This window comes from Rhamphochromis sp. 'chilingali' (genome assembly GCF_963969265.1).
Source record: "Rhamphochromis sp. 'chilingali' genome assembly, chromosome: 4".
Taxonomy (NCBI): Eukaryota; Metazoa; Chordata; class Actinopteri; order Cichliformes; family Cichlidae; genus Rhamphochromis; species Rhamphochromis sp. 'chilingali'.
In genome coordinates this window covers 36552738-36577206 of record NC_137948.1, presented here as the reverse complement: position 1 = coordinate 36577206, position 24469 = coordinate 36552738, and the positions used below count along the sequence as shown (strand labels likewise).

General features: G+C 39.3%; 1 protein-coding gene across 1 annotated transcript; it reads right to left on the bottom strand.

Moving 5' to 3' along the window:
• Positions 1-2: 2 nt before the first annotated feature.
• On the bottom strand, positions 3-23158 carry LOC308395697 (arf-GAP with dual PH domain-containing protein 1). The gene is made up of 11 exons (XM_080880648.1): positions 22743-23158; positions 19690-19820; positions 18696-18787; positions 14363-14442; positions 14164-14276; positions 12617-12763; positions 10934-11017; positions 10682-10744; positions 7822-7893; positions 5216-5447; positions 3-482 (listed from the first exon to the last, which is right to left on the bottom strand). The coding sequence occupies exons 1-11, from the start codon at positions 22828-22830 to the stop codon at positions 454-456; spliced, it is 1131 nt and encodes a 376-aa protein (XP_080736774.1). The 5' UTR covers positions 22831-23158; the 3' UTR covers positions 3-453.
• Between the last annotated feature and the right edge of the window lie 1311 nt (positions 23159-24469).

The following is a 24469-nucleotide window of genomic DNA, read 5'->3' as shown; positions in this document are numbered from 1 at the left end:
TTTGACATACGTTTAATTCTACTGTCCCTATTTTGTACAGCAGTATTTACATAGCATACCACAGGTCCACGAGAAACAATGGATAGTATTATTTTGTTTACATAGTATTTTATATGGGCAGTGGCCACCATGACCATGAGCCCAAAGAATGCATTTGTAAGTTAAAAAAATAAAAATATTACAAATTTGGTTGAACCGTAAGTAATTTTATCTTACCACTTTCACCAATAAAAGCTAATATCATTGACAATACAATGGTCTTATCAGTCATTACTTTCTCTTATTTGCATTCTTAATATCCTGTCATCCCATTTGAATTATGAAGCAAGCTCCAGTGTGACCACAGTAACAAAGAAGCTGAGACTCCAGGTCCGTGACGCAGAAGCGAAGCAGGTCTTTTGTCGCACTGGTCATGAACTGAGAGGGGAGGTGGTTCTTCAGGCTTCTGATCCATCAGTGCTTATGCCTGAATGTGGCCTCCACTTAAAAAAAAAGAAAGTCCAAAGTTAGGAAAGAAGATGTTCAGTTAACCCATAAAGACCAGTCAATTTGTATGACTGGTTTTTGTTGGTATTGTCATTAAAACTTTGAGTTGTTGACATATGTAAACTGCCATGATGTACTTTATGTTCAGCGCTAATTAGCATGTATGCTAACACGTGCCCCAAGAACACAGTAAATATGCAGTTATTATTACTGTCAGTCAGTTAACACGACAACACATCTACTTATTAGACTACTAATGTTAACATACAAACTTTGGACTTTAAGGAAAATTCAGCTTTTTCTACACACTTTGGCCTTTCATCAATATATAAATGACAAGTCACTCAAAACTTTATAAAAACTTGTTGACATCAGACAGTGCACCATGTTGTATTATATATTTTATTATATTGTATTATTGTATTATACTTTGGTTTTTCTTGGTTGTGCCTGATGCTGCTTTTTGTACTTTTGTATGCATGGAGATATTTTCAAAAACAAAGCGGAAAATCACTGTTTTTTAAAAAAAATACCCATGTATGTGTATCCATAAACTAGAAGGATACATTTGTGGAAATGAGTACACTAACTAGTGTGTTTGAAACTTTCATAAATGAAATGCTAGAGTATCTGTGATATGCACAAAGCTTTTTTACTAATACTAATATTTCTGAGGATTTTGTTTTTTACCTTCTTTACACAATTTATGTAAAGAAAACACAATTTCTTAAAATGAAGGCTTGGTCCTTCTCAAGCTGTAAAATCAAACACTAGCAAATAATGCCAAAAAGTCTGATGTGGCAGACTGGAACAATAATTTCGGACCAGAAAAGTTAAAAAAAATTTGGCCACCATGTTTATTCAAATACAAAGTTGATTTAGAAAAATGATACAAACCAATAAGCTTACCTGAAAACTGTTTCTAAAACTGAGAATCACAGCCCACACAGATGTAAAAGGGATGCAAAATAATTAGTCTACTCTTTTTATGAGTGTCTGGGAAGCATTCAAGCATCAAGGAAAAGCATGTTAACAGTCAAATTAACACAGAAATTGAACAAAGGCTATAGCAATGTACCTTTAACAAAATAAGTATGTACGATTTGGCAGGTGTTTTTGAGGGACCCGTCGCTGTCCATCTACAGAGCGTTCTCACTCCCGAGGCGTAACATGTGGACGTTTTGTCACGTCCCGCGGCGTTCCTGAGGAACGCGAAAGGAGACCTTCGGCGTTCTTATGGTACGCGGCGGGTTATGGCTGGAATCCAGTGCAATGACGCTCCCGCGGTAGTAGACGTTCCAGACCTGTATTCCAGCCCTAAACCTAACCTTATCCCTAGCCCTGACCATAACCTTATTCCTGACCTTAACCAGGACTTTAATGATGTTAAATAGCGTGTTTCTAAGCGATTTGAAGAAAAAGAGCGAACATGTGTAGGTTCAGTCCAGACGGTTCTCATATTTCCTCTTTTTCCGAGGTCGTCATTTAGGAACGTGGTGGGTAGCCGAAAACGTAATATGGTGACGATTTGTCACCTAGCGTAAAATGTTACGCTTTGGGAGTGAGAACGGGTTGCCATCTATCCATCCATCCATGCATTCATCCATGCATGGATGAAGATGCCTGAAGCACCTTGTTCAGGAGGCATCCATGAGGCTTCCTAGTCAAATACCCAAACCAGTCCACATCCTTTAGATCAGGGGTGTCAAACTCAAATAAACAGTGGGCCAAAATTCAAAATGGAACAAAGTCGCGGGCTAACATTCATATTTATTGAAAAAAAAATCTTCCTCCAGATATAAGAATGAATCTTTTCTTATGGACTCAAATAAGTTTTGCTGAAAAACTGAATATGGAACAAGCAAAGCATAATACTAAACAATATATATATATTAGCTGTATAATACCAGTAGGCCAGCTCTAATAGTAATTTGGTATGGCTTCGCGGGCCAAATGTAATTAGGCTGCAGGCCAAATTTGGCCCGCGGGCCAGAGTTTGACACCTATGCTTTAGATGTAGAAGAGAAGAATTCTCTCTTGCATGACTTAACTCATCATCCCATCTCTGAGGTTGAGTCCAGCCAACCTTCACAGGAAACTAATTTCCACAGCTTTTATATGCAGTCTCATTCATTCAATCACTACACAAAGATTGTGGCCATGGTTGAACATAGATCAACTGGTAAATTGCTTTCACCTAGAGCTGGGCGATATGAGATTTTTTCATATCACGATATGTTTTTTTCATTTCAGGCGATAACGATATCTATCACGATATAAGCCAAATAACTATATTTGTAAGATTTAAATGTGCCGTTGCTCACAAGTAAAATGTGAAATAATCAGCAGCTTGTTTTTATTTAAATATTTATTTCCCATAATAAGTTCAACAGGGTAGATGTACTTAAGGAACATGAGACTTTTTCAGATAAATAAAGGCAAATATTGCAAACTACACAAAAGGCAGCCGCTAAAGTGTTTAAGTTTCAAAATAGAACAAACGAAACAGACTAAATTGTCAATTCCACTTAGAAACAAAATATTAATTCTAAAAATAAATCTTAGTTTGTTTTACAGAAGAACAGACAAAACTGACTAACTTTTGTCAATATCAAATAAACTGAGAACTAAAAGGAAATTCTCAATCTCTCCTTGTTGTATAGCTTAGCTTTTCAAACAGTTTTAACAGTTACTTTAGTCTGACAAAAGCCGAATGACGAATTAGCGCTTCCAGTCAGAGACTGAGGCTACGTCCACACGTACACGGGTATTTTTGAAAACGGAGATTTTCCGTTTTCGTTTTAAAAAATAATCCCGTCCACACATAAAGGCAGAAATGAAGGAAAACGCTGCTATGAACATGCCAAAGCAGCAGGTGGCGCTAGATTCCTAACCGTGCAGAAATGTTGGCCAATCAGAAGTCTAGAAGCCTCTGTGGGAAAAAGTAAACAAAGCTGGGGCATAGAAGCAAAACCGAGTCGTATGTGTGGAGGGACAGTAACTGTGTGTATATGTAAGCATTTAAACACTGCAGAGAGTAGAATTAACAGTAACAGTATTGTAGAAATTCATTTCACTGAAACAATAACGTGGCGCACAGTGTGACGCATGCACCAGTTTATTGTATTTCCAGACTTGCTTTCGGCACATTTACAGTGCACGCTACTCTGTTTTTTGTCAGACTTGAAATAGCCGAAATACCTTCACACTACGGAACTTCTATGGCTCTTCCGTTTGACAATCTCTCCGGCATTGGAACCATCATCTGTTTTCTCTTCAGTCACGCTCGGTTGATTTTTCTAGTCGGCACACTCATTTCCTCCATTACGAGCTGGCTCCATTACCCGCTGGCTGCTTCCCAAACAAACACACGTGTGGCTTGGCACTTGTGCTGTACGTAACAAGTCACGCGACGTGACGCTGCGGCTGTGATTGGTTCGGCTCTGCGCTACTTAATTTGGATTGGCTGACCTTTTTTTTTTTTTTTTTTTTTTTTTTTGAGGACAAGAGCTGCGAGGTCTATCGCGATAGCTTAATTTCTCTATCGAGTAAAAGTTATATCGCGATACATATCGTTATCGTTCTATCGCCCAGCTCTACTTTCACCTCTTTCTTCACCATAACAGATTACAACCTTTGCATCATTGCTGATCCTGCACCAATCTCTCTGTCAGTCCACTCTCCCTTCACATGTGAATTTGGCCTGGAGTACTTCCACTTGGACAAGTAACTCATCTCAGACTTTGAGTGGGTACTCCACCCTTTTCCAGGTGTGAACTGTACCCTTGGGCTTAAAGGTGGTAATTCCCATTCCTGCCACTGCACACACGGCTGAAAATTGCCCTAGTGTAAGCTGATGAAGCCACATAATGAAACCAACATAAACACATCATCCTCAAATGGTAAAGATGAGATCCTGAGGCTGTGATCAAATGCTTTCTCTAGATCTAAGTCCTTCTCGAGCAGTCTGGCATAGGCCTTCTTTGGAAGGCTGAGAAGTGTGATCCATGCAACCCTCTGGTTACCCTTCTCAAAAAGGAGAGCCATCACCCCCAGTCTGCCAATCCAGAGCCACAGCCCCAAACACATTTCAGAGACATGTCAACTAAGACAGGCCCACAACACCTAGAGCCTTAATTAATTCAGCACAAATCTTGTTAGGTGGACAAGATTGGTGTCCATCTGCATACAGGTTTCTGTTCAGTCCCATTACCCACTGCAAAGCTACATTACATTGACTTAGCAATGGTGGTGCAGATTTGGTCCGCTCATACTTAGTGTCCCCAGTCTCCCTCAGAAAGCTAACGTTTTGTTAGGTGGGAATTGAAGATTTCACGAACTGTGGCCTCTGTTTTAGCTCCCAGCTCAAACTCACTATACGTTTGGGTAAACCACGCCTGTCTAGCATCTTCCCCCATCGCCTGATCCAACTCTCCATCAAGTGATAATGATTTGACAGCGCAGCTCCATTACTTCACCGAATGTCCAAGATACATGGCCACAGATATGACTGAAGATCTATAATTACAAAATTGATTATCAACCTAATCTATCCCAATCCCACGTGCACTTTTGAGCACCATATGCTAAAACATGGTGTTTGTTACAGACAAACTGTAGTTGGTGCTGTAATTAATAACGATCATTTAAATAACATGAAAAGCCATTTGCAAAAAAAGAAAAAGCAATAAATAGATTTTTAGTCTTACTTAGAATATAAAAGTCTTACTTGTATATTCCTGTGGGGACATCTGAGCACTCATGATATCATTGAAGTGCTTCAGCCAGTCCTGCTGGTCACTTTCTGTCTCGCAAGTAAACAGAAAGCAGCGGTCAGGTGTTTGTATGGTGATACCATATTCAAAGGCACCATTGCAGTGGGTGCCAGCAGGCAAGCCGGAGGAGGCACTGTAACCATAGTTCTTGTTCCCAAGGAAAACTTCACCTTTGGCAAAGGCATCCTTCACGTAGAGAATAAGAGAAAAAGAAGTCAGCTGTATAGACTTGTCATCATGTATATGAGAGTGTTGATTAAGAAATACACCCCTTATTTCTTTGGGAAGTAGGTGCAGCATTTTTTTTTTAAATGTGCACAAACATACATTGAAATACAGTATTTAAGGCAAAAACAGAGTTTCTACTATTCTAACAAGCTTGAAAGTCAATATTTCTATTCATTAACAGCCTGAAGTCTCTTAAGAATTCTCAAAGCTTTATTGTAATATCTTTATTTTCACTGCTTTTTGTTCTGTTATCTGATGAGGCGATTCCACATTGCCTCAGTGTTGAGAACCAGACTCTGCGAGGAGACCAGTCAATGACTAATAGTGTTCCTTTGTGCATTGTGCCAAAGAATGCCTTCTTGATAGCCTCATTTACACTGTGACCAGTTTTATTGAGGCTTCATCAAAAAGTAGATGGTTCAGCTGAAAGGCCAGATGCATGTTTCAGGTCCTGCATCAGATCTTGTTTTCTTGCTATTCCTGAACAACATGACTTTCAGATGCTGTTCATCTACTGTAGCTTGCCGCTTCGTCTTTTGTCAGGTTTCCTCAATTTCTTTAAGGACACACTGCACACCCGGTTGAGATATGTCGTGTTTACACCTAACAACTCTTAGTGCAAAAGTACAATATCATGCTTGTCAAACTGTGTTATCTGTGGCTTTTTTATGGGTTCAGTTAAAGAAATTGGAAAAAATCTTGTGTTTATGTGACAGGTAAAAGTGACTGAAGAAATGTGGTTCTCTATAATGAGTGGACACAAAGTTAGTTCATCCTATGAGTTAGGCCTTTTTTATGCTTGAATGATTCAAATGTAAGACTCTGATGGTCAGGTACAAAGACTGGCCTGAAAATGAGTGAAAAGTTCAAAGACATGCTATGAAACACCCTCAGAAAGCCGGAGAACTATTACTCAAGATAATATATAAAGAAATGTGAAGTTACTAAAGATTTTGCACAGTACTATAGGACAATAATCTGCTATCCTATAAACCAAATTATTTATTTTAGTATGTTATTATGATTCCAAATCGAAACGGTTTGTAATACTGTGTAACCAAGCATTTGCCCCACAGTAACAATATAAAGTGTAAAACAATGATTATATTTACACCTGGTCACTTTCAAGTGTTTGTGTTGTAGGTTTCAGTGATTCGTTTTGGGAGCAACAGTGATAAAGTGGCAATGTTTGTTATGTGAAAATGCAAAATTGGAAGAATATTTCAAATTTAGTTTATTTCCTCTTTTTTCTCTTCAAAATAAAAGCTCATTATTATCTGCATGTTTTCTTTTCTTCATCATCTTATTTTTTCCTCATCACCTATCTAAGAACGGGCATTTTGCTTCGCTTTTGTTTTTAAAGCTTTGCATTCACACAAATACAGCCTTTGAATTACGGCATAATGCTTTAAGGAAAGCATGTGGTAGAGGCCAAGGGAGTAAAATGTGCATCTTTCAACTGCAAGACATTCAGTTAATTTGCATATCTTAGCCACTTTAGGAACCCCAAGCCATCACCAGAAGTTTTCTGAAATGAAGCTGACCCTGTTTCAGATGCTTTGTTATGGGATTTAACATCACGATGGCTCTAAAGCACCTGAACTAAAAAGCAGCAAATCATTTCAGCCTCAGCTCAAAGCACTTGAACTGAGGCTGAGGAAAATTAGCATTTTTACTTAAAAAGTGTTTGAAATGTGTGATCTTGTGTCAAAGTTTGAGCTTGTAAAATATGGTGGTTTAAAACTACCATGTTTTGCAAAGCTCACACACACACACACACACACACACACACACACACACACACACACACACACACACACACACACACACACACACACACACACACACACACACACAAGATTATCACTAGACTTCCTCTTTCTTTCATCTTCTAGATTTCCTTGTCTCTCTTGGGGTAAGTTGGACAATTCAGGAACTTCTATACGTCTATAATTATTACACCTTTCCACTGAACTATTGCGTCACCAGCAACACTTAGATAATCTGCTTTGGTTATCTAATGTTTTTAACTCAGACTTGGGCAATCTGAGCTACCCCCTCTTAAGGTCTTTGGCCAAGTCTGTATGATAATAAAATTGTCTGTAATCATTCAGGATTTTCTCAAACAACATCTCAGCATTACTCAACATCAGCTATCTGATAAAATAGGGTGTCTGCACACAGCGTTGTGTGTAGAAGTGTCAGTGTAGCACATTCCAGGCTGCATCAAGGCACCTCTGTGCTCCACAATTTGTGGTCAGAGTGAACCAACCACATGCCTAAAATACAGCAGTCTTTCAGATGTGTGCAGGTCTTTGTAAAGAAGACATACCAGTGGATCTTTGAAGTACATGAGCCGCCTTTGGTCCAGTGTAAACCAGCGTTTCTTGAAACCTTCTGTTTGCTATGTAGACAAAGAGGCAGATGAGTGAGTAAGACAGACAAAGACTGAGAAAGACTGCACAAAGATACAATGCAGCATTGTGCTTTTAAATAAGAAAAGTGAGTCTGTCCCGTTTGTGTAGTCTTGCAAGACTGTAAGTTCCGACACTTCAAAACAAGGTCTTCAAATTTAGTCCGACCAATAGTCTATGATATGCAATATATAAAAATGGAGCTGTTACTCATTGGAGACAAATCATGTCAGCTGTAAACAAATTTGTATCAAATACAACATTTAAATACTGAAAATTGATGGAAACCGTAAGAGCATGCAATGACTGTTTTTATCCCAACTGTGCAGGGTATTTTACTTTTCATGAATGAGGGGTGTAGCCTGCTTTCGTATCTGTGATTTAGCCATGAATGTGCGTTAAAGCTGATCTCAAGATTTCAACGGTGATATGAAAGCATTCCTTATTGTTAGGCACTTAACATTGTCAAACAGGTTTCCTCTTGACAACTCCCATCTGAATGTTTATCGCACTTCTCTCATAGCACTCATGTTTAATTTGAAAACTTGTCACGGCTGAAACTTTACACGAGTGCTGCATTTTCAAATCCACTGTGAAAGCAGCTATCGAAGAAAAGCGAAGCACGGCACCTTTGGAGAGTTTACTGAAGTGCACAAGCAGCTTGAGCTCTTTTCAAATAATCAGGACGCTCAGGTCCCCGACTGCTGCCAAACTGTGCTCGTAAAAGTGTTTGATATTGTCATTGTGCTGAACAACTGACTGTTCCCTTCTCATTTTGCAAGCCGACTCCTTCCACAAGGAAGGAAATGAATTATGACATCTAGTAAATCAGCCCAACGCAGCAAGTTGGTGCCTTCTTTCATCTCTCAGCCAGACAGACCAAGATTAAACCGAGTGTCTGCGTTTGCATGCCTCTGAATGCAGAGTCGCTCGTTTCGCGGAGGATCAGGTTGCTGTTTCCTGTGCAGGTACTTGTGTCTGAATGATTCCTCTGTGTGACAACAGCTGCCTGTCTGTGCAACCGTGTGTGAGTACGTGCCTGTGTACAAATCCCCTCTTTGCACGTCTGTGTTTCATGTGTGCATTTGACACCTGGGAATTTAGTCCAGCCTCAGCTGGAAGCCCTTCATTCCCTGTCGCACAGATGCAAGTAGGTGCTCTCAGCTGTCACTCAGCCTGTTAGGCAGAGGTGAAAGGCAGACGCGCTGACGGCTCAGCTCGTTAGCCTATTATCCCAGCTCCTATTCAATTAACGATGGGAGAGTGAGAGCTGGGATCACTGAAGATTTAAAGGAAGGAACTGTGTCTGACTTGTTGAACAGAAAGTTTGTCTCGATCCTGGTTTAGTACTCAAATTTGGCTGAGGTATTTATTTTGCTAAATTCAATAAATAAGGGATTTTAACATTTTTCCCTTTATAGGTAACATCAGAATTGCCACATTAAGAAGTTATCTATAATAGAGATCTCTTCTAGATTATTTAAACTGAAAATCTTGTTTTAAAGTGGTAACCATCTAGGCACTGCAGTTGCATCATTACTACATGACTACTAAAAGAACACCACCTGACATTTGCCGGCTGTAAATAGGATTTTTACCGAGCCTGCCTCTGTGTTAAGATGTATGCATAGCTCCAGAGGAGGTCGTTTCCTGATTCACCACAACAAATCACCTCCCTCCGTCTCACCCAATCTCCATCACCCTCATCTGTCACACTAATAATGTCTTTTTTTATTCATTCTGTCTCCTGCACATACCTCCACCTCTTCAGGCTGTCTTCGACTTGCTCTCTACTCTCACAAACATTATAGTCCACGTGGACTCCTACCTGGCCTGATTTGTCAACCTATCCATCATTACTGCAAACACGAAGGGGCTCAGAGATTATCCCTGATGTAATCCCACTCCTACCTTTAACCCATCTGTCACTCCTACTGTCCTGTGCTGTCCTCACACATGTCCTGCACCAGCCTAACAAATCTCTCCGCTACTCCTGACTTCCTCATGCAGTAGAAGTTCCTCTCTTGGGACCTTCATAGCACATAATCACATGCTTTCTCTAGATTCCAGGAGAGGTCTGGTTATCAGCAATAAATGATGGCTGGATAGCAATGACAAATCTGAAGCCATTTTAAAGACAGATTTAGGGAAGTCCCACACTTGGTCATCAGAGTGTGACATTATGACCATAAGGAGTGCTTCCCAAACCTTCCTATGTGAGGAGGTGGGACTGAGAGTATTCTCGCTATTGCAGAGACAGATGCATTAGGGCGTCTACATAACCTTGTCTGTATCTCTGGCAAAATGGCAGGCTTGCTGATTATGGCTCAGAGAAATGTATATAATTTGTAGGCTGATGTAATGGTATAAAGCACAGTTCCTACTACCTACGTGAGAGCTATTAACAAGTAAAGTACAGTGGATTTAATGTAGATTATTAACTGGGTCTATTGACCCACTGTTGAGACAAAAACTGCAAGCATGTGGTTAAAAAAATAAGAAACAGCAGACACCACCAACACCAAGTATACAGCTCTTCCTTATTTTTAAGTATATTTAGCAAAATCTGCTTTTATTCTTTTGTTGTTCTTGTTTTTTTTTAATGAATTGTAAGGTTTTTTTTCAGTATCTCTAAATCTACATTTTTTGACTTGTGGAAAATATCCCCGTGTGTTTGAGACTGCCACTGTAAGGGTCAGTGGCTGCATTGAGAAATAGAAGGAAATGGAAAGGCTAAATAAAGCAAAAAGAGGTATGAATCCATAAATGTTTACTTGCCCTGGGACCTGTCTTTTCCATATATCCTTCCTTGATAAAGTTTCGGGTAAGTCTGGGTACCAGCTAAGAGCAACAAGCAAAAAGAAAAAACAATGGGATTAAAAATAAAGAATATTATAAGAATATTATTGTTTTAGTGTAATGGAGTTCTACACTTCAGACATAATATTCATGAGCCTGCCTATTAAAAGAAACCTAAAAACAATGTAAATATTTATTTTAAGGTAGGTGGGCGTGCATGTGTGTGTTTACCTCAGCATCGGTTGCCCCGGGAAAGGCCACCTTTAGATAGTGAAGCTGAACAGCACGAATTGAATTAAACCAGTCTACAATCTCCTGAAAGGTTATAGGATAAAAAAGACAGTATTTAGTTCTTACTCTATTTTTCTTGTCGTTGTCATTTAGAAAAGAGGAGGTACATTTTTTATTTTTTGGACCAAATTATAGGAAAATCCAGGAACAGTTAAAGCCAAAAATGTTAACCTCACTGACTATAGGATGATTATCGCCCTCATTATGACATGAAATGGTTTGTCAAATCCAGTTTTGAAGCCTCTACTTTGAGATTTTGCCTTTTTGATGTGTTGAGTCAAAAGTGAACAAGTCTGAAGCAGAGTGTGAGGGGCAAGTGTTTAGCTAATGCTTGCAAGCTTTGTTAGCACCTATCCATTTGTTAAGTCTAATGTCATCAACAATTTCTGGGTCCAATGCTAACTCTGGCAGTAAGAAGCTAGCAGGTGGTTACCTAGCTAGTTTTAACCTAAAGATGATATACCATGTTATGACTGAACTATTTCTAAAGAAAAAAAAAAACCCACAAAACCCCCCTAAAACCTATGGCTCTGCTTTCACTTTGGACATAGGCGAAGAAGACTAAATACCAGCAACGTTTGGAGGATTAGTGAAGTTGGGCTTGTTGGCATATAATCTAAGCTACAACATGCTAAAAAGATGAAAGCCTCTAGCTGAACTGAACAGATGTCTGTCTGTTAGTACAATAACTGTAACTGCATTAAAATTATCCAAAATACACCAACTGAGCACAAATAGTTCAGTTTAGCGACAGTTGGCATATATAATAGCTAGTAGGTAGCTACTGGCTGTGTGAATCTACCTGTTAGCCAAAACCCAAATGAAATAGCTGAGTTATATAAAACATAGTTGTGACATGTGTACATTTGTTATTATGAGGAATAAAAGCATTATAAGGTTTTATAGCTGTAGAGAAATCAGTAAAACACTTCAGGAAAGCACACTGAAGACAGTTTTACTAGCATTTACCTGTTTGCCACTGTTTACCACGTGGATTTTCCTTCTTTGTACTTTGTATCATTATTTTTTTCAATTTTTATCTTTTATATGTTTTCAGATATAAATATATATATGAGTAATATATGAGTTTTCTTATGCCAAAATGTGCAATATTATGTATAGACTGGAACAATGACTTTCCAAATCAGAAGGGATTTTATGATAGTGATGTGATTTTGCAGGAGACTCGAGTCAGCTACAAATAACTCCTCGGCCTGATGGCAGTTCTGAACTGCTCCATATGTTTCAATGTGGTCTGAGTGACACAGAATAATGGATGCCGTGCTTCAATGTCATCTGCAAATGGATTCCGTCAGCCTGCACAAATTGGTACAGATGGTTTTGTAAAGGTTTGGAGACTCTCCCCCGATGACAAGAGCCAGGTAGTTTCGAACACGTCTGTCTCTGTGACAGATGACAAATATCCGATACCACCTTCTGCTGTTTAAATTAGTGGACAGTCAAGAATACACAAAAAAGCTTTAGATTTTCTGTAAGAAAGGTATTGTATTCATTCAGTCTGAGAGGTTCACACTGCTTTAGTGCAAAATTCCTCACTATTTCTCCTTAGGACTTTTACTACATGCCGATTGATTATAAAACAGCGATTACAGAAATGCAGACCTTGCCATTGTCATGGTAGACAAACATATTTCGGGTGCTGTAGTCTTTGAGGTAAGTAATCTGCAGGCCGTTGGTGTTTCCTATCTTCTCTGGCTGGAAGGTTGCATTGATGCTGTCCACCTTTATCAGTGCTTTGGGCTCCTTAGCCTGCAGGAAACAAGAGGGAAATGACTGTGTATTTGTATGAAATGCAGCAGTTTGCATAGATAGATAGATCTCATAATAAGCCATGGTTAGAGCTGTTTGACCTATTATTTCCACATGTTTTATGCTGTTTAACATAATAATTAACATGATTAATTGAAATATAAGATTTTCTAACCAAGGCTGTTGTTACATGCTCCTGCTATATGTGTAAAAATATGCCTAATGCATCTTGTGGACACACTCTGATAAATTACTACAGTGAAATTAATTTGGGATTCAGGGAGTGAAGTGCTACAAAAAAGTGTTGCTATCTCAAATCATAAATATATAGAGCACATGAAAATCCACTCTTTTTAATCATGTTTTATAGAAAAGGCCTCAGAGATTCCAAAAAGAAATAATCCTGCAATTTTCTTTTGTGGTCTTCAATGACTAAACATTTCTCTCTGGGACAATCACACTTTTACGGTTTTGAACAGGTGTGGTAATAAAAATAATAACTTTTTTTCATCACTGCTTAACCAGAAAAAATGTATATTGATGCAGTGAGTATCTGATTGGCATCACACCCTAAGCCTGTATTTTGTGTTGTGTCACTGCATTCAAAGCTATTATCTACACATCGGTCCGCATCACTGATAACCATCATCTCTAAGACCGACACTAATCCCAGCAAACATGTTTGTGGATGCTGTGCTTTAATCTTCCCTGACTTGAATTTAGATGGGCATCTTTAGAAGCCGAATCTATGTCCGTTCTTTTGTCCTTGCCTTTCACAAAGAACAAATACAGCTATGGTTATTTATGAAAGATTTGACAGTTGATGACAATTTCCCTACTTGGTTTGGGTTTTGCCTCTTGAGCATGATAAATCAGCAAGAAATGTGAAACTGGCTGAGGAGCAGCCAGTTGGAGCTGAACATTTTGCATACCTCAAGCTTTTCCTGAGTTCCAACCAACCTAACAGCATAGAAAATCTAAAAAGAAATCTAATGACACTTTTACCTTTACTACTTCTCACACTGCATGAGATTTGTTTTTTAATTGTTTGCTATAGCATATTCAGCATGGCACCTACTTTCCCCCCCAAAAATATATTATTCCCTCTTCCCCTGAGCTGGTTTACTGTGACAAACAAAGTGCTCCCAGTGCTTCAAGGCCTAATTGGTTTGGGTGGTGTACAGCTTAGTGAATCAGCCACACTGACAGAGAGGACAGACTGTTGGTTAAGCTTGTCTGAGCACGCTTGAATGCAGCAGAGGGTGCAAGTACTTATTTTGCTCTCTCTTGGTAGGTATACATAATTAATAAGAGTGTGTATAACAAAATACTGCATTTGTGTTGTGGTATTATGAATGGGAATTGGTACCTGCAAGAGCCTTGTCATAAAAAATTCTTACATCATATTTGGTAAAATACTTCAGAGTCCCCTCCGTCTCTGAAAGGACAAATCGTCTGCTGAGGAACTGCCCGTTGTCCCGCCCTCTCTTCATCAACATGCCATCTCTTATTCCTGCAGGAAGCCAACAAGGTCAATCATGAATTTGAATTTGTTATAACACAGAGGCGGTTTGTGTCATTATACACCTGTGCACTCACTTTCTTCATAAGTGAAGTTTCCAGGCTCAGAGAACTCCCTCCTTTGGTACTTTGCTCGTATCCACTGCTCCCTCAACACCCTGAGCACACAGATGAAGTGTAAACAGAACTCGCTTGCAAAGCTTGTGCTTGTGCAATAAAAGCACACTAATAGTCCTGTGTATTTTGTGAACAGTAAACACAACACCAAAAATGAAAACCAATTCAGATACACGAGAGACTCACAAAACAGTCCTTTTTAATATTCCTACTTTATGTGAACTGCATGCCTAAACAGTGACATTTAAAGTCTTTAGAAAGATGACTCTGGCAGCATCTTCTTTCAGCTTGTTAAATTGCAACTATCCTGCAGTTATATATCCTGCAGAAATTACATGCAGATTATTGCCTTTGCAAGTAGCATTGCACCTGCTGCGTTAGGCTGATAGACATGAACAGACACACGCCTGAGTGAAAACATCAATCCTGGTCTGACTGTAATTTACTGCATCAGTGTCAATTAGAACTTGCATATGCTACTTTAAGATGTACAGCAACACTGAGCAGGTTAAAGCATCCTAAAAATCTCCAAATGAATACATAAAAGGATATCGGCAAAATGTTAGCATTTTCCATTAGCAAAATGCTAAGGCCAAATATTGAGGATCATTTTACTCATAAATCATAGAAAGCTATCGAAGGCTTCAGTCACACCAGAGTCAAAATAGGACAGCAACCTCCGCAGCTGGGAATGATTGTGAGTACTTGCAGCTGCCAACTGAGCGCCCAAAACATGAGGCTGCAGGGCTTCAACCACTGAGCGAACATTTGTGGTTACAGGGCACCTGATTTCCAGCCTGTTTCAGTCAGTCTCAGACTGATTACAGTCACTCTCAGATAGGTCTGCAATTAATTGCTATCTAATTTAAAAACAATAAAAGCAATAATGTGTGTGATAGTTCCCACTAGGAGTGTTTATTTATTTGGCATTAGAATGAGTTATCAAAAAGGATGTGCAATCGGCACGCCTGGATGGCTCAACGTTGTGAGCGCAGTGCCAAAACCTTTACTCTGTAATAATCTGTTTGGCACAAGCCCCACATATTCCAAAAACAATAATACCAGAATGTTTATTGAAACACAGCAGAATTGAAATGAAGTTATTTCATTTTTAACCTTAATTTATATTTTATTCCTTCCTAGTTAAATTTACCCTTATTCATAGCCTTTTCCTTTTTTTTCTTTAGGTCACGAGCAGTTGTCCAAGCATTTCACTACATATCGTACTGTGTATGACTGTGTACGTGACAAATAAAATTTGAATTTGAATTTGAAGTTAACGCTGTGTCTGAGGGAGGAGGACAATCCTGACAAAAGATGCATACAAGAATACAGCCTGTTTTCCTTTCCACAGTGAGCAGAGATGCCAGTATTTCAGGCTTTTAGTCACATTTTTACAGAGATTAGTACATAATGAAAACGTCTCCCCATCTTTTCTCAACGCAAACACAGAGCAACATTCATCTTTCTTTCAATTCCCTTGAAAAGGCGCATATTACACAATATATGTTTGTAGCTATTAATGGGTCTGTGTTAGTGTGCTACAATAATGTGTAAATGTTGCAAAATGTTAGGGGTGGTTAAATTCATATGTGTAGCATTCGAGTAATCTCGATATAGGGAATGGGACATCGTGTTATATTTACAACAGCAGATATTTGGAGTTTGAAAACTAACAAATATGTGACAATAGCTCTGTAACATGTTTTACAACATCATGGGCCACAGTGAATGATGGCCAGTTTATGGTTTAGCGTTTCACTCAGGAGCGTGGCTGTTCCTCTCTATCAGCCCATCACAGTGCCTGCCTAGACTATGGGATGTGAGACATCAGCCTCATTGCATATTTATACTTGAAAGAAAAATGGTGCAATACTTGGCTCCATTTTGAGCACCAAATTTAGAATTCCCTAGGCAGATATCTGGTTATTATTTAAATAAACTAGCTGCATGTGTTTGTTTATAAATGTATAAATTTGCCCAGCTTAAATCTGGCACAGCCTGTGGCTGAGAAAGTCACACATGAGCGTGGATAACCACTGACGACGAGTCCATACCGGCTCCTGTAAAGCGCTACTGACTGTAGATATAGATGCCAACAGAATTCGAACAGAAGGCAACACATTTTTTCTTAGTTAATTGCAGAATAATTGCGAACAGAATGTAAGTGCCAAGTTGACCAGTTCACTTAAAAACTAGCAGACTAACTCCATTTTATTGCCATGTTATTCCAGTTTCACCGTCATCTTGACCCACCAAAGTCAGTTTGACGACAGCAACTGACTATGAGTGGTCTCAGACTTGGACTCCATCTTTAAAGCAACATTTCAAAGGCAAGGAGACTGCAAGAGTTTCAGTAATTTGGTCACAGATTGGTCTCCAGCCGCTATCTTCCACTATATTCTAAATGACATAATGAATTTGCAAAGATCCCACTGTCAAAGGATACCCATGAAGAACTAAGCGCTGTAACATTAGAATCACAGAAGAAAACATATGTAAACGCAGGCGTCTTAAAGATAGCAGCAAAAAGAGTGGAAATAATTTACCACCTATTTAAGAGATATTGTCTGTGTTAGGCTGAGGACAGAGCAATATTTTGGTCAAGAGTAACTGATTCACAGCAGAAAGCCGACAAAAACATAACAAAGCCAAAAGTAAATAAAAGTATTGATGCAACTACCACCCTGCATAATAACTTTATTACATTGATGCAGTGCTGACTGAAACAATTACACAATTCACCGAAACAGATCAAATGGATTTAGACTCTCCACCTACTTTTATTCTATGCTAATAAAAATAAATGCTGTTAGGATTCTCTGTATCCTGTGGATTATCACTGCAGAGCAAAGGCTAGATTAGATAATTACAACCGGTCCAAGAAATAAATCAATTTAACCCCATATATGTCGCAGGAAAATGACTCAACAGGGTCAAACTAAAGGCTGAATATCTGGCCTGAGTTTTATACATAAGCTAAGTACTGAACTTACTTCAAAAAAGAAAAGAAAAAGACAGCAGCGCTGTAAACAACGGTAGACTGGTGGGTAATAAGCGAATGAATAATACAGAAAACAGAGATTGGAGACAGGAAACTGTTCTTGAAGTATAGCGAGAGATAGAGAGAGAGCTAGCTGTGCATGAAGTGTGATTTTAATAGTCGTGGAAGCAAAACAGCAAAATTCATGACGACATTGATCGAATGTGAAGCGCAGTTTGCTGCTTCTTTTGCTGCTGGCTCGGTGAATTTTGGTTGGAGAGAGACAAAACCTGCAGCTCAGAATCAGCGCAAAAAGACGTAATCACAGCGCGGACCGGACGCATCAGAATCGCTAAGCTCCGACAGCGTGTCCGTCTACGGGCCGCCCGAGAAAGACAAAGCTGATTCTGATGCGTCGGGTCCGTTCTGTGTTTACGTCTTCGTGTGGAATCCGTGTACATGCTCTCATTTGCTGTTTGGTTGTTGTTGAAATGGTTTTGTGAGCTTTAATCTGAGAATCTGGCGTTTCTGGCAAAACACAGTTATATTTAAAAGTCGATTCAGGATTTAATGAATTGATATCGCTTTATTCAAGCTACTCACCTCCCACTTCCACCTGCACTTTCAACTGGACCACGGCCAATCAGAGAGGTCCCGCCCCTTACTATCTCTGATTGGTTTAGTCCACGATAGGGGCAAAATGTGTGTCTGTTGTTGACCACAGGGAAGATTGCAGATTTTTTTTTTTTTTTTTTTTTGCTACCCGAACAGTTGGTCGCACAGGTGCAACCAAATATTTTTTTTAGTCGCACCACTGAAAAATTTGGTCGCAAATGCGACCAATTTGGTCGCACTCTAGAGCCCTGCAAGAGCTCCTGTAGATTTCAGCCACAGGAAGTAAATAGCTGTTCACTTTACACTGAAAGATTTCAAAGCTGAGCGTGTGGGGATAAAGTGCAACGTAACAACACGTCAGCTTTGCAGGGAAATGAGAACATGGATGTAAACAGTCAGCTCCATGTAAAAGTATTTATTGGGAGGAACCGTTTAAACTGTGTAATTATCAAGTTTATTGCATCCAATCACGGGCGAGTGTTTTGAGCATATCAGTGTTCCCCTTCTAGTCAATTATAGTTAATTAATTATAGTTAATACTTATAGTTTGGCTGGAAAACAGGAGATTTTTCTTTAAAGAAAAAAAAAAAAACACACTTAGGTCTAAAAAATAACTCATTGCATGCACATTTTTTCCAAAAACCTGTCCAAAATAAGTTATGTAAGTGTGATATATGTGTTACTATGGTTACTCACTGGCAGTCCTTGTGGGTTGGTTTGTAGTAATAGACTGGAACAGCGGCCTCATATTTGCTCTTCATGAGCTCATTGCCATTCTGTGCCATGAACTATGAAAACACACACACATACACATACATGACATAGACATATTATTTGAGGATGAATGACATCTTGGCAGAGCTATAGACAGTTTTACGGCTAAAGGACACATTTTCTCATCTCCTCAGCAGAAGCATTGAATTCCTAGAATAAATCTTCACTGATGTTACTGGGAACCGATTTCAGTTATGGGAAGATGACAGATGTGGCAACTATTTTAAGATAAAGATGTTCAGAGAACCCACATCCTTAATTATCTGATTTCCATGAATCCAGTATAAAAATGTTGTGGGCAGGAATGCAGTGTTTTGACATTCCCGAGGACTGATTTATCATAGTGATTTATAATAAAGCATTTTGAAGCAAAATTCTTGAAGCTAATTTTTTGTCTATTTAAAAATGTGGTTTTTGGTCGTCTAGGTTTGTGAAATGTGTATGTTAGATTCTTCTCAAAGTGAAAAGCCCACAGGTGAGCCCATCAAAGACTTGTGGCATCATACCTGATCTGGAGGCCAAAGCTTCTCTAAGAAAAAAGACTACACAGGTAAGTTCACCTTACTTCACAATGGGCATCGACCTAGCTCTGACAAAAAAAATGACTGGTTTCCATTAAGGATTACAAATAACTGCACAAACAGTGTAAATAAAACCCTCAATTGCTCATTTTAAAAGGTGATATCTTGGTTGGTATGATCAAAAATCACTGTATCATTATTAAGATCGTTTCAGGATACATGGAGATATACATGGGGGAAAAAAAAACCACGAGTACAAAACAAAAAACAACAAATAATGTATAATTAGGCTCTGGTCTAAGCATATAAGGAATAAGGAAACCACTTGGTAACTTTCGTTTCTTGAGAACAGGTGGTTGACCAGCCGTGGCTGGAGAAAAACAAGTAAAAAGAACCTCCAACTCATGGTCCTCCCAGCGGGACAGGGTCAGCGACTTGACCTTGCTGATGTCAGGAATGTTGCGGTGAATTCCAGAGCAGGCCAGGCAGATGAACACTCCCAGGGTGCAGGAGCCCCAATTAGGGTCTGCAGAGAGACAGATGGAGAGAACAGTTACAGTATGGTAGGGCACTACCTTTGTCAGACACAACAGACCGAATCTGAAGCTTCATCAGATATAAGAAAAGAGACAGTATGTCTATATTTGATAAGCTGGATTCACACAGCATCACTGCTCTTTTGTTTGTTTTCTGCATGGGCTTTTTTAAATGACTTGTATGACTTCTTGACTAGCTGTCTGTCAATTTTTCCAACCAATACATTTACTGAAAAATGAATAGAAGCCTTAAGGCTAGTAAAAAACAAACCAGTCCAAAATGCACATTATTCTTACATTTTGAAAGCTAAATTTAAAAATATATTTATTTTAAAAATCCAGGTTAACGTCTTTAAGTTGTCTTCTGTGGAATGTTTTCATACATGATTTTCATTCTTCCAGCTTGATAATTTATGTTTTATCTCCTTGAGATTTAAACGTAGCAAACAACTTTTAATGCATCACTGGTTAATAGCATAAGAAGATGGGGCTTCCTTTTCATTTTTGTTGTGACAGAGATTCTCAGTATGCCAATGTGCAGACTATATTTCAAGGTACCAACACAAGCTAGCAGTGCGTTGCTACATTTTAATAGTAATTTAAAGATTAACATAGCCACTGTGATGTCACCCTGAAAATCTATGGACATTTGATGCCCCAGTATTAGTGTTTTAGCCTTGCCATGTAGTTTTTGGGGGGGGTTGGGACAAGAAATAATCTAATTTGGGGGCGCTAAGTTAGCTAATGCTAGCAGACTTTGATTAGCAAGCTTCTAAGTATATGTGTGCTTTTCACAGGTACACACATCTACCTAAGTAACAGACAAAGAAAGAAAGAAAGAAATCAAAAAGCACAAAATATAGATGTAAGGTTCAGTTCAGTGACTCAGATTAGCAGAGGTAAAGCCTAGCAGCCAGCTATTAGCTACAAGAGCCTGTGTCAGCATCCACTTGTAATCTCAATGTGGCCACTCTTCAACTTAATCATTAAGAAAATCTAAATACGTGAGCTATTAAAAATAAATAAATAGAATTTGCCACCTTTAATTTGCTAGGAAAGAAAATTTACAGACCCAAACAGTCCTTTCTTTTGTGCCAGACTGTAGACATTGTTTTACAGTCATATTTGGCTCTTTAAATACTGTAAATTTAGGCACTTTAAACATAGGCGACATAAACTCTGCAAATATCAGCCAACACCTGTTGCAAGACCTAGACAGCTGACAGCTGGAAAATTTGAACATATAACAAACCAGTTATCACTACAACATGCCTCACACTTAAGGCTCACACTAAACAGGAGAAAGCATTTTGTCCAAATCAATACAAGCCTTATGTCGGCAAGCATATTGAAATCTCTGAGCTTCCAACCAGATCAATGGTACAAAGCGACAAGCCTGAAACCTATAAGGGCAATTTATCTGCCTCACCTCTAAACTCAAAGATACGAGAAACATTTTCTTTGCTCTGGCCACACCTGTCTTATCTTTCTGAGAACCTTTCGAATTTCCTAGTAACCAGCGCGAGGGAGGCTTGGTCTTATCAGTATAAATCACAGATGTCTGAGCAACGAGGGCAGTGTTTAATTTCCCAACCATAGAAGGCAGATTGGAATACAATGTGCCTGGCTGGTTAATACTCATGCCTAATTTTTTGCAATGTTTCACAATGGGCAGACACAGCAGAGTAAAACGAAACCAGCCCACGTGCGCACGGGGCATCAGAAACATAAAGGGATTCCCTTTAGTCTCTAAAACTGAGGACACATAGTAAATATGCTTGAACGTAGCCAGAGCCGATGCTGGGAATCGGTAAAACCTGTCTTTGAGCAAGGAAGTTCCTCTCCAGCAATGCATGCCTGGCTTCTCAATTGTTTTTTTTTTTCACTATACAAAGATTAGGAAGCGAGATACTATCTCTCTTACATGTCTCCAGGGCATACATTCAGTGATTATTTTGGTTTTTTTCCTTCTGATGTACTGAAACACATTATGTGCTGTGCATGACGGCTCTCAGCATACTGTAACACATACAAAATGTAGTGCCAGCATGTTTGGGCAAAAATAACTTTGTGCCATTTTAACTGCCACAGCAGGTTATTTCTTCACACATGGATAGCTTGTATAACCTAAACTACTGCTCCACATTCCACACACTGACTAGATAATCTGTCAATCACGGAAGATGGCCTTACAGGCCTTCAGTTTCTCTTGGTTTTCTCATAGATACCTTTATATTTGCATCATCCAAAGGCAGAGGCCAGAGGTAATTATTTACCTACATTGTCTGCTGATCATTTCTTAGCACAAATAATCAGCCTAAAAATATATTTAACAAAGAAAAGTCCATTACAACAGCCCAAAAGAAAACCTATTGTTATTATTATCATTAATTATCCACTATCTACACATCTTATATACAGATATGGCCTCTTTATAATGGAGTTCCCCATATGTCCCCATTGTGTAAATAGTTTCTATTAAAAAACCTATAACCAACTAAAACAAAAAAGATCACGAAGAAGACCTCCACTGCTGAGCTCGAGTGGATAAGGGTGTGTGCAGGCCCTTGTACTGCATGTCGAGACATGATCAGCGCTGAACTTCTCTTCTCTTGGCTCCACCACATCGCTTCACTGCTTCAGCTGCGATCTTCTACACCTTCAGGGAAACTCCTCCCTCCGTTCCTAACTCACCTTGTTACACTTACAGTCAGAACAGCGCCGAGCATGCCTGGAACCCTTTGAAATATGTTAAAGGTCTAAGCAAGCATTTAATCCTATGCCGTAGTGACTGTAGCATAAAACGAAGGAGACATTAAGGTGCACTTTAAAAAACGGCTTTATCAGCAACGTTATCATAGATCCCGCATAGTCTGACTTTCCACTTTCTTCTCCCCCCCCCCCCAACCTACCTGGTGCGCCACAGTCTGCGCAGGCGTCATTTCCAGGCTTCTGCAGGATCTCTCTGAAAGCTCGGGTCGATCTTTCATTTGCGGACATTTCAGCGAGCTGATCTGTTATTCCTCCGCTTTCAGAGAGCGGTAGAGACTGGGTTGGGGCGGCGAATAGCCAAAAAAACAGGGAAAGGTGTGTCTGCTTGGGTTTCACGCCCCTACTCGGGGTGCGGACAAGTCCGCACAGGTGGCCTCCTCAGCGCAGAGGTATGCCTCGCATTGAAGGGGATGAAAAAAGAAAAGAAAGAACGTGAACTTCAATGTCCTTCACAAAGTTTCCACAGCAAAAAGTCCCAGTATCTCTCTTTGTTTGCTGAGCCCAAAGCCCACTAGTGGCACTCTTCAGGTGCGTCTTCAGTCTGGGACTGGCTGAGCGGAGCGGATGGCATGAAACTCTACACTAGGAAGTGAAATACAGAGGTTGTTGAAACTTGCTTTTCCGCATAATTCGAGGTTAGATTGCATACCGCACCGGCGCCAACTACACAGGGCTTATTCACTTAAAAAGCGCCTGTCGGACTATTATAGGCCTACCCGGTGAATAATGATAATGTAAATCACTGCAGATTTGGATCTGATGTCAAGTCAATACAGAGTCAGTATTGCCGATACTAATAATGGCAGCTTATGTATGGAAAAGCAATGTGTTGTGATTTATGAGATGAATCATCATTAACGTATCAATTCACACACATTTTAATGACCAATAAATCACTGTGATTTTTCCAAAATACTGAGTAATACAACAAAACACACAATTCAGCTTACATGGAATATAACTGTGCCTGTCTCTAAAGGGTCTTTGGGTCAGCTTCTGTTGTTTAAATCTGCTATAGGCAGTAAATAAAATAAACTTGACAGTTAGCACGAAAAGGTTCAGGCATTTTCCCCCCCCTAAAATACCAATATCGTAAGTTGGTATCAACACTATTGGTAGTTGGATCAATCTGCGGACTGTAGTTTAAATGTATATTAAAGCATGCTGTTATCTTTACTCCAGCATAAAAGAGTAGAGATAACAGGATGTGGTTAGAATATAGGTTTTGGGTTGTTAGTGCACACAGCAAAGTGCAGCTGATTTTAACACCTTTTCACCTTCTAGATAAGTGTTGTCTTGTCTCTGACAGGAAACACAGAGAGCAGGAGTTTCGAACCATGATTCTGCCCCTTTATTCTATTTAAGAGAAGACGATACAAAGACTAAGTTTGTGGCAAGTGGCTATTTGGGGGAGGGGGAGAGGGGCTTTTGACTTTGTTCAACAGATCTTCATATGTTTAAAAAAAATAGAAAAAAACATAAAGATATGTGTAGAATTTGACCAGACCCTCATTAACCACCAATGGTCTTCTCACTCATGTTGTTGCAATTGAATATCGGAAATTTCTGCAGCCAGGTTTGGTAAAAGGTAAGCACCAAAAAGCTGTTAAAGCAGACAGTCTATCCCCACATGTGCAAATTAAAAGTCAGCAACAACATGTGCATCTAATATTTATATATGGGACACATTTATCATTGCATCCATTTTGTTTTATAGCTTATTGTAGCTCCGTATTTGGCCTGTAGATGGCAACAGCTCACTACTCTTCTGCACATGTGAGCACCAGGATGCCTCCTGTCAGTGCTGCACCTTTGTAGCCTCATATAATGTCATCAAATATCACTCTCCTACTCTCTGGATCATAGA

Coding starts and splice junctions, on each gene's coding strand:
- LOC308395697 (XM_080880648.1), bottom strand. CDS start 22,830: ATGTCCGCAAATGAAAGATCGACCCGAGCTTTCAGAGAGATCCTGCAG. Junction 19,821..22,742: donor CGCAGACTGTGGCGCACCAG/GTAGGTTGGGGG, acceptor GTCTCTCTGCAG/ACCCTAATTGGGGCTCCTGC. Junction 483..5,215: donor GTCCCCACAGGAATATACAA/GTAAGACTTTTA, acceptor TTTTTTTTTAAG/TGGAGGCCACATTCAGGCAT.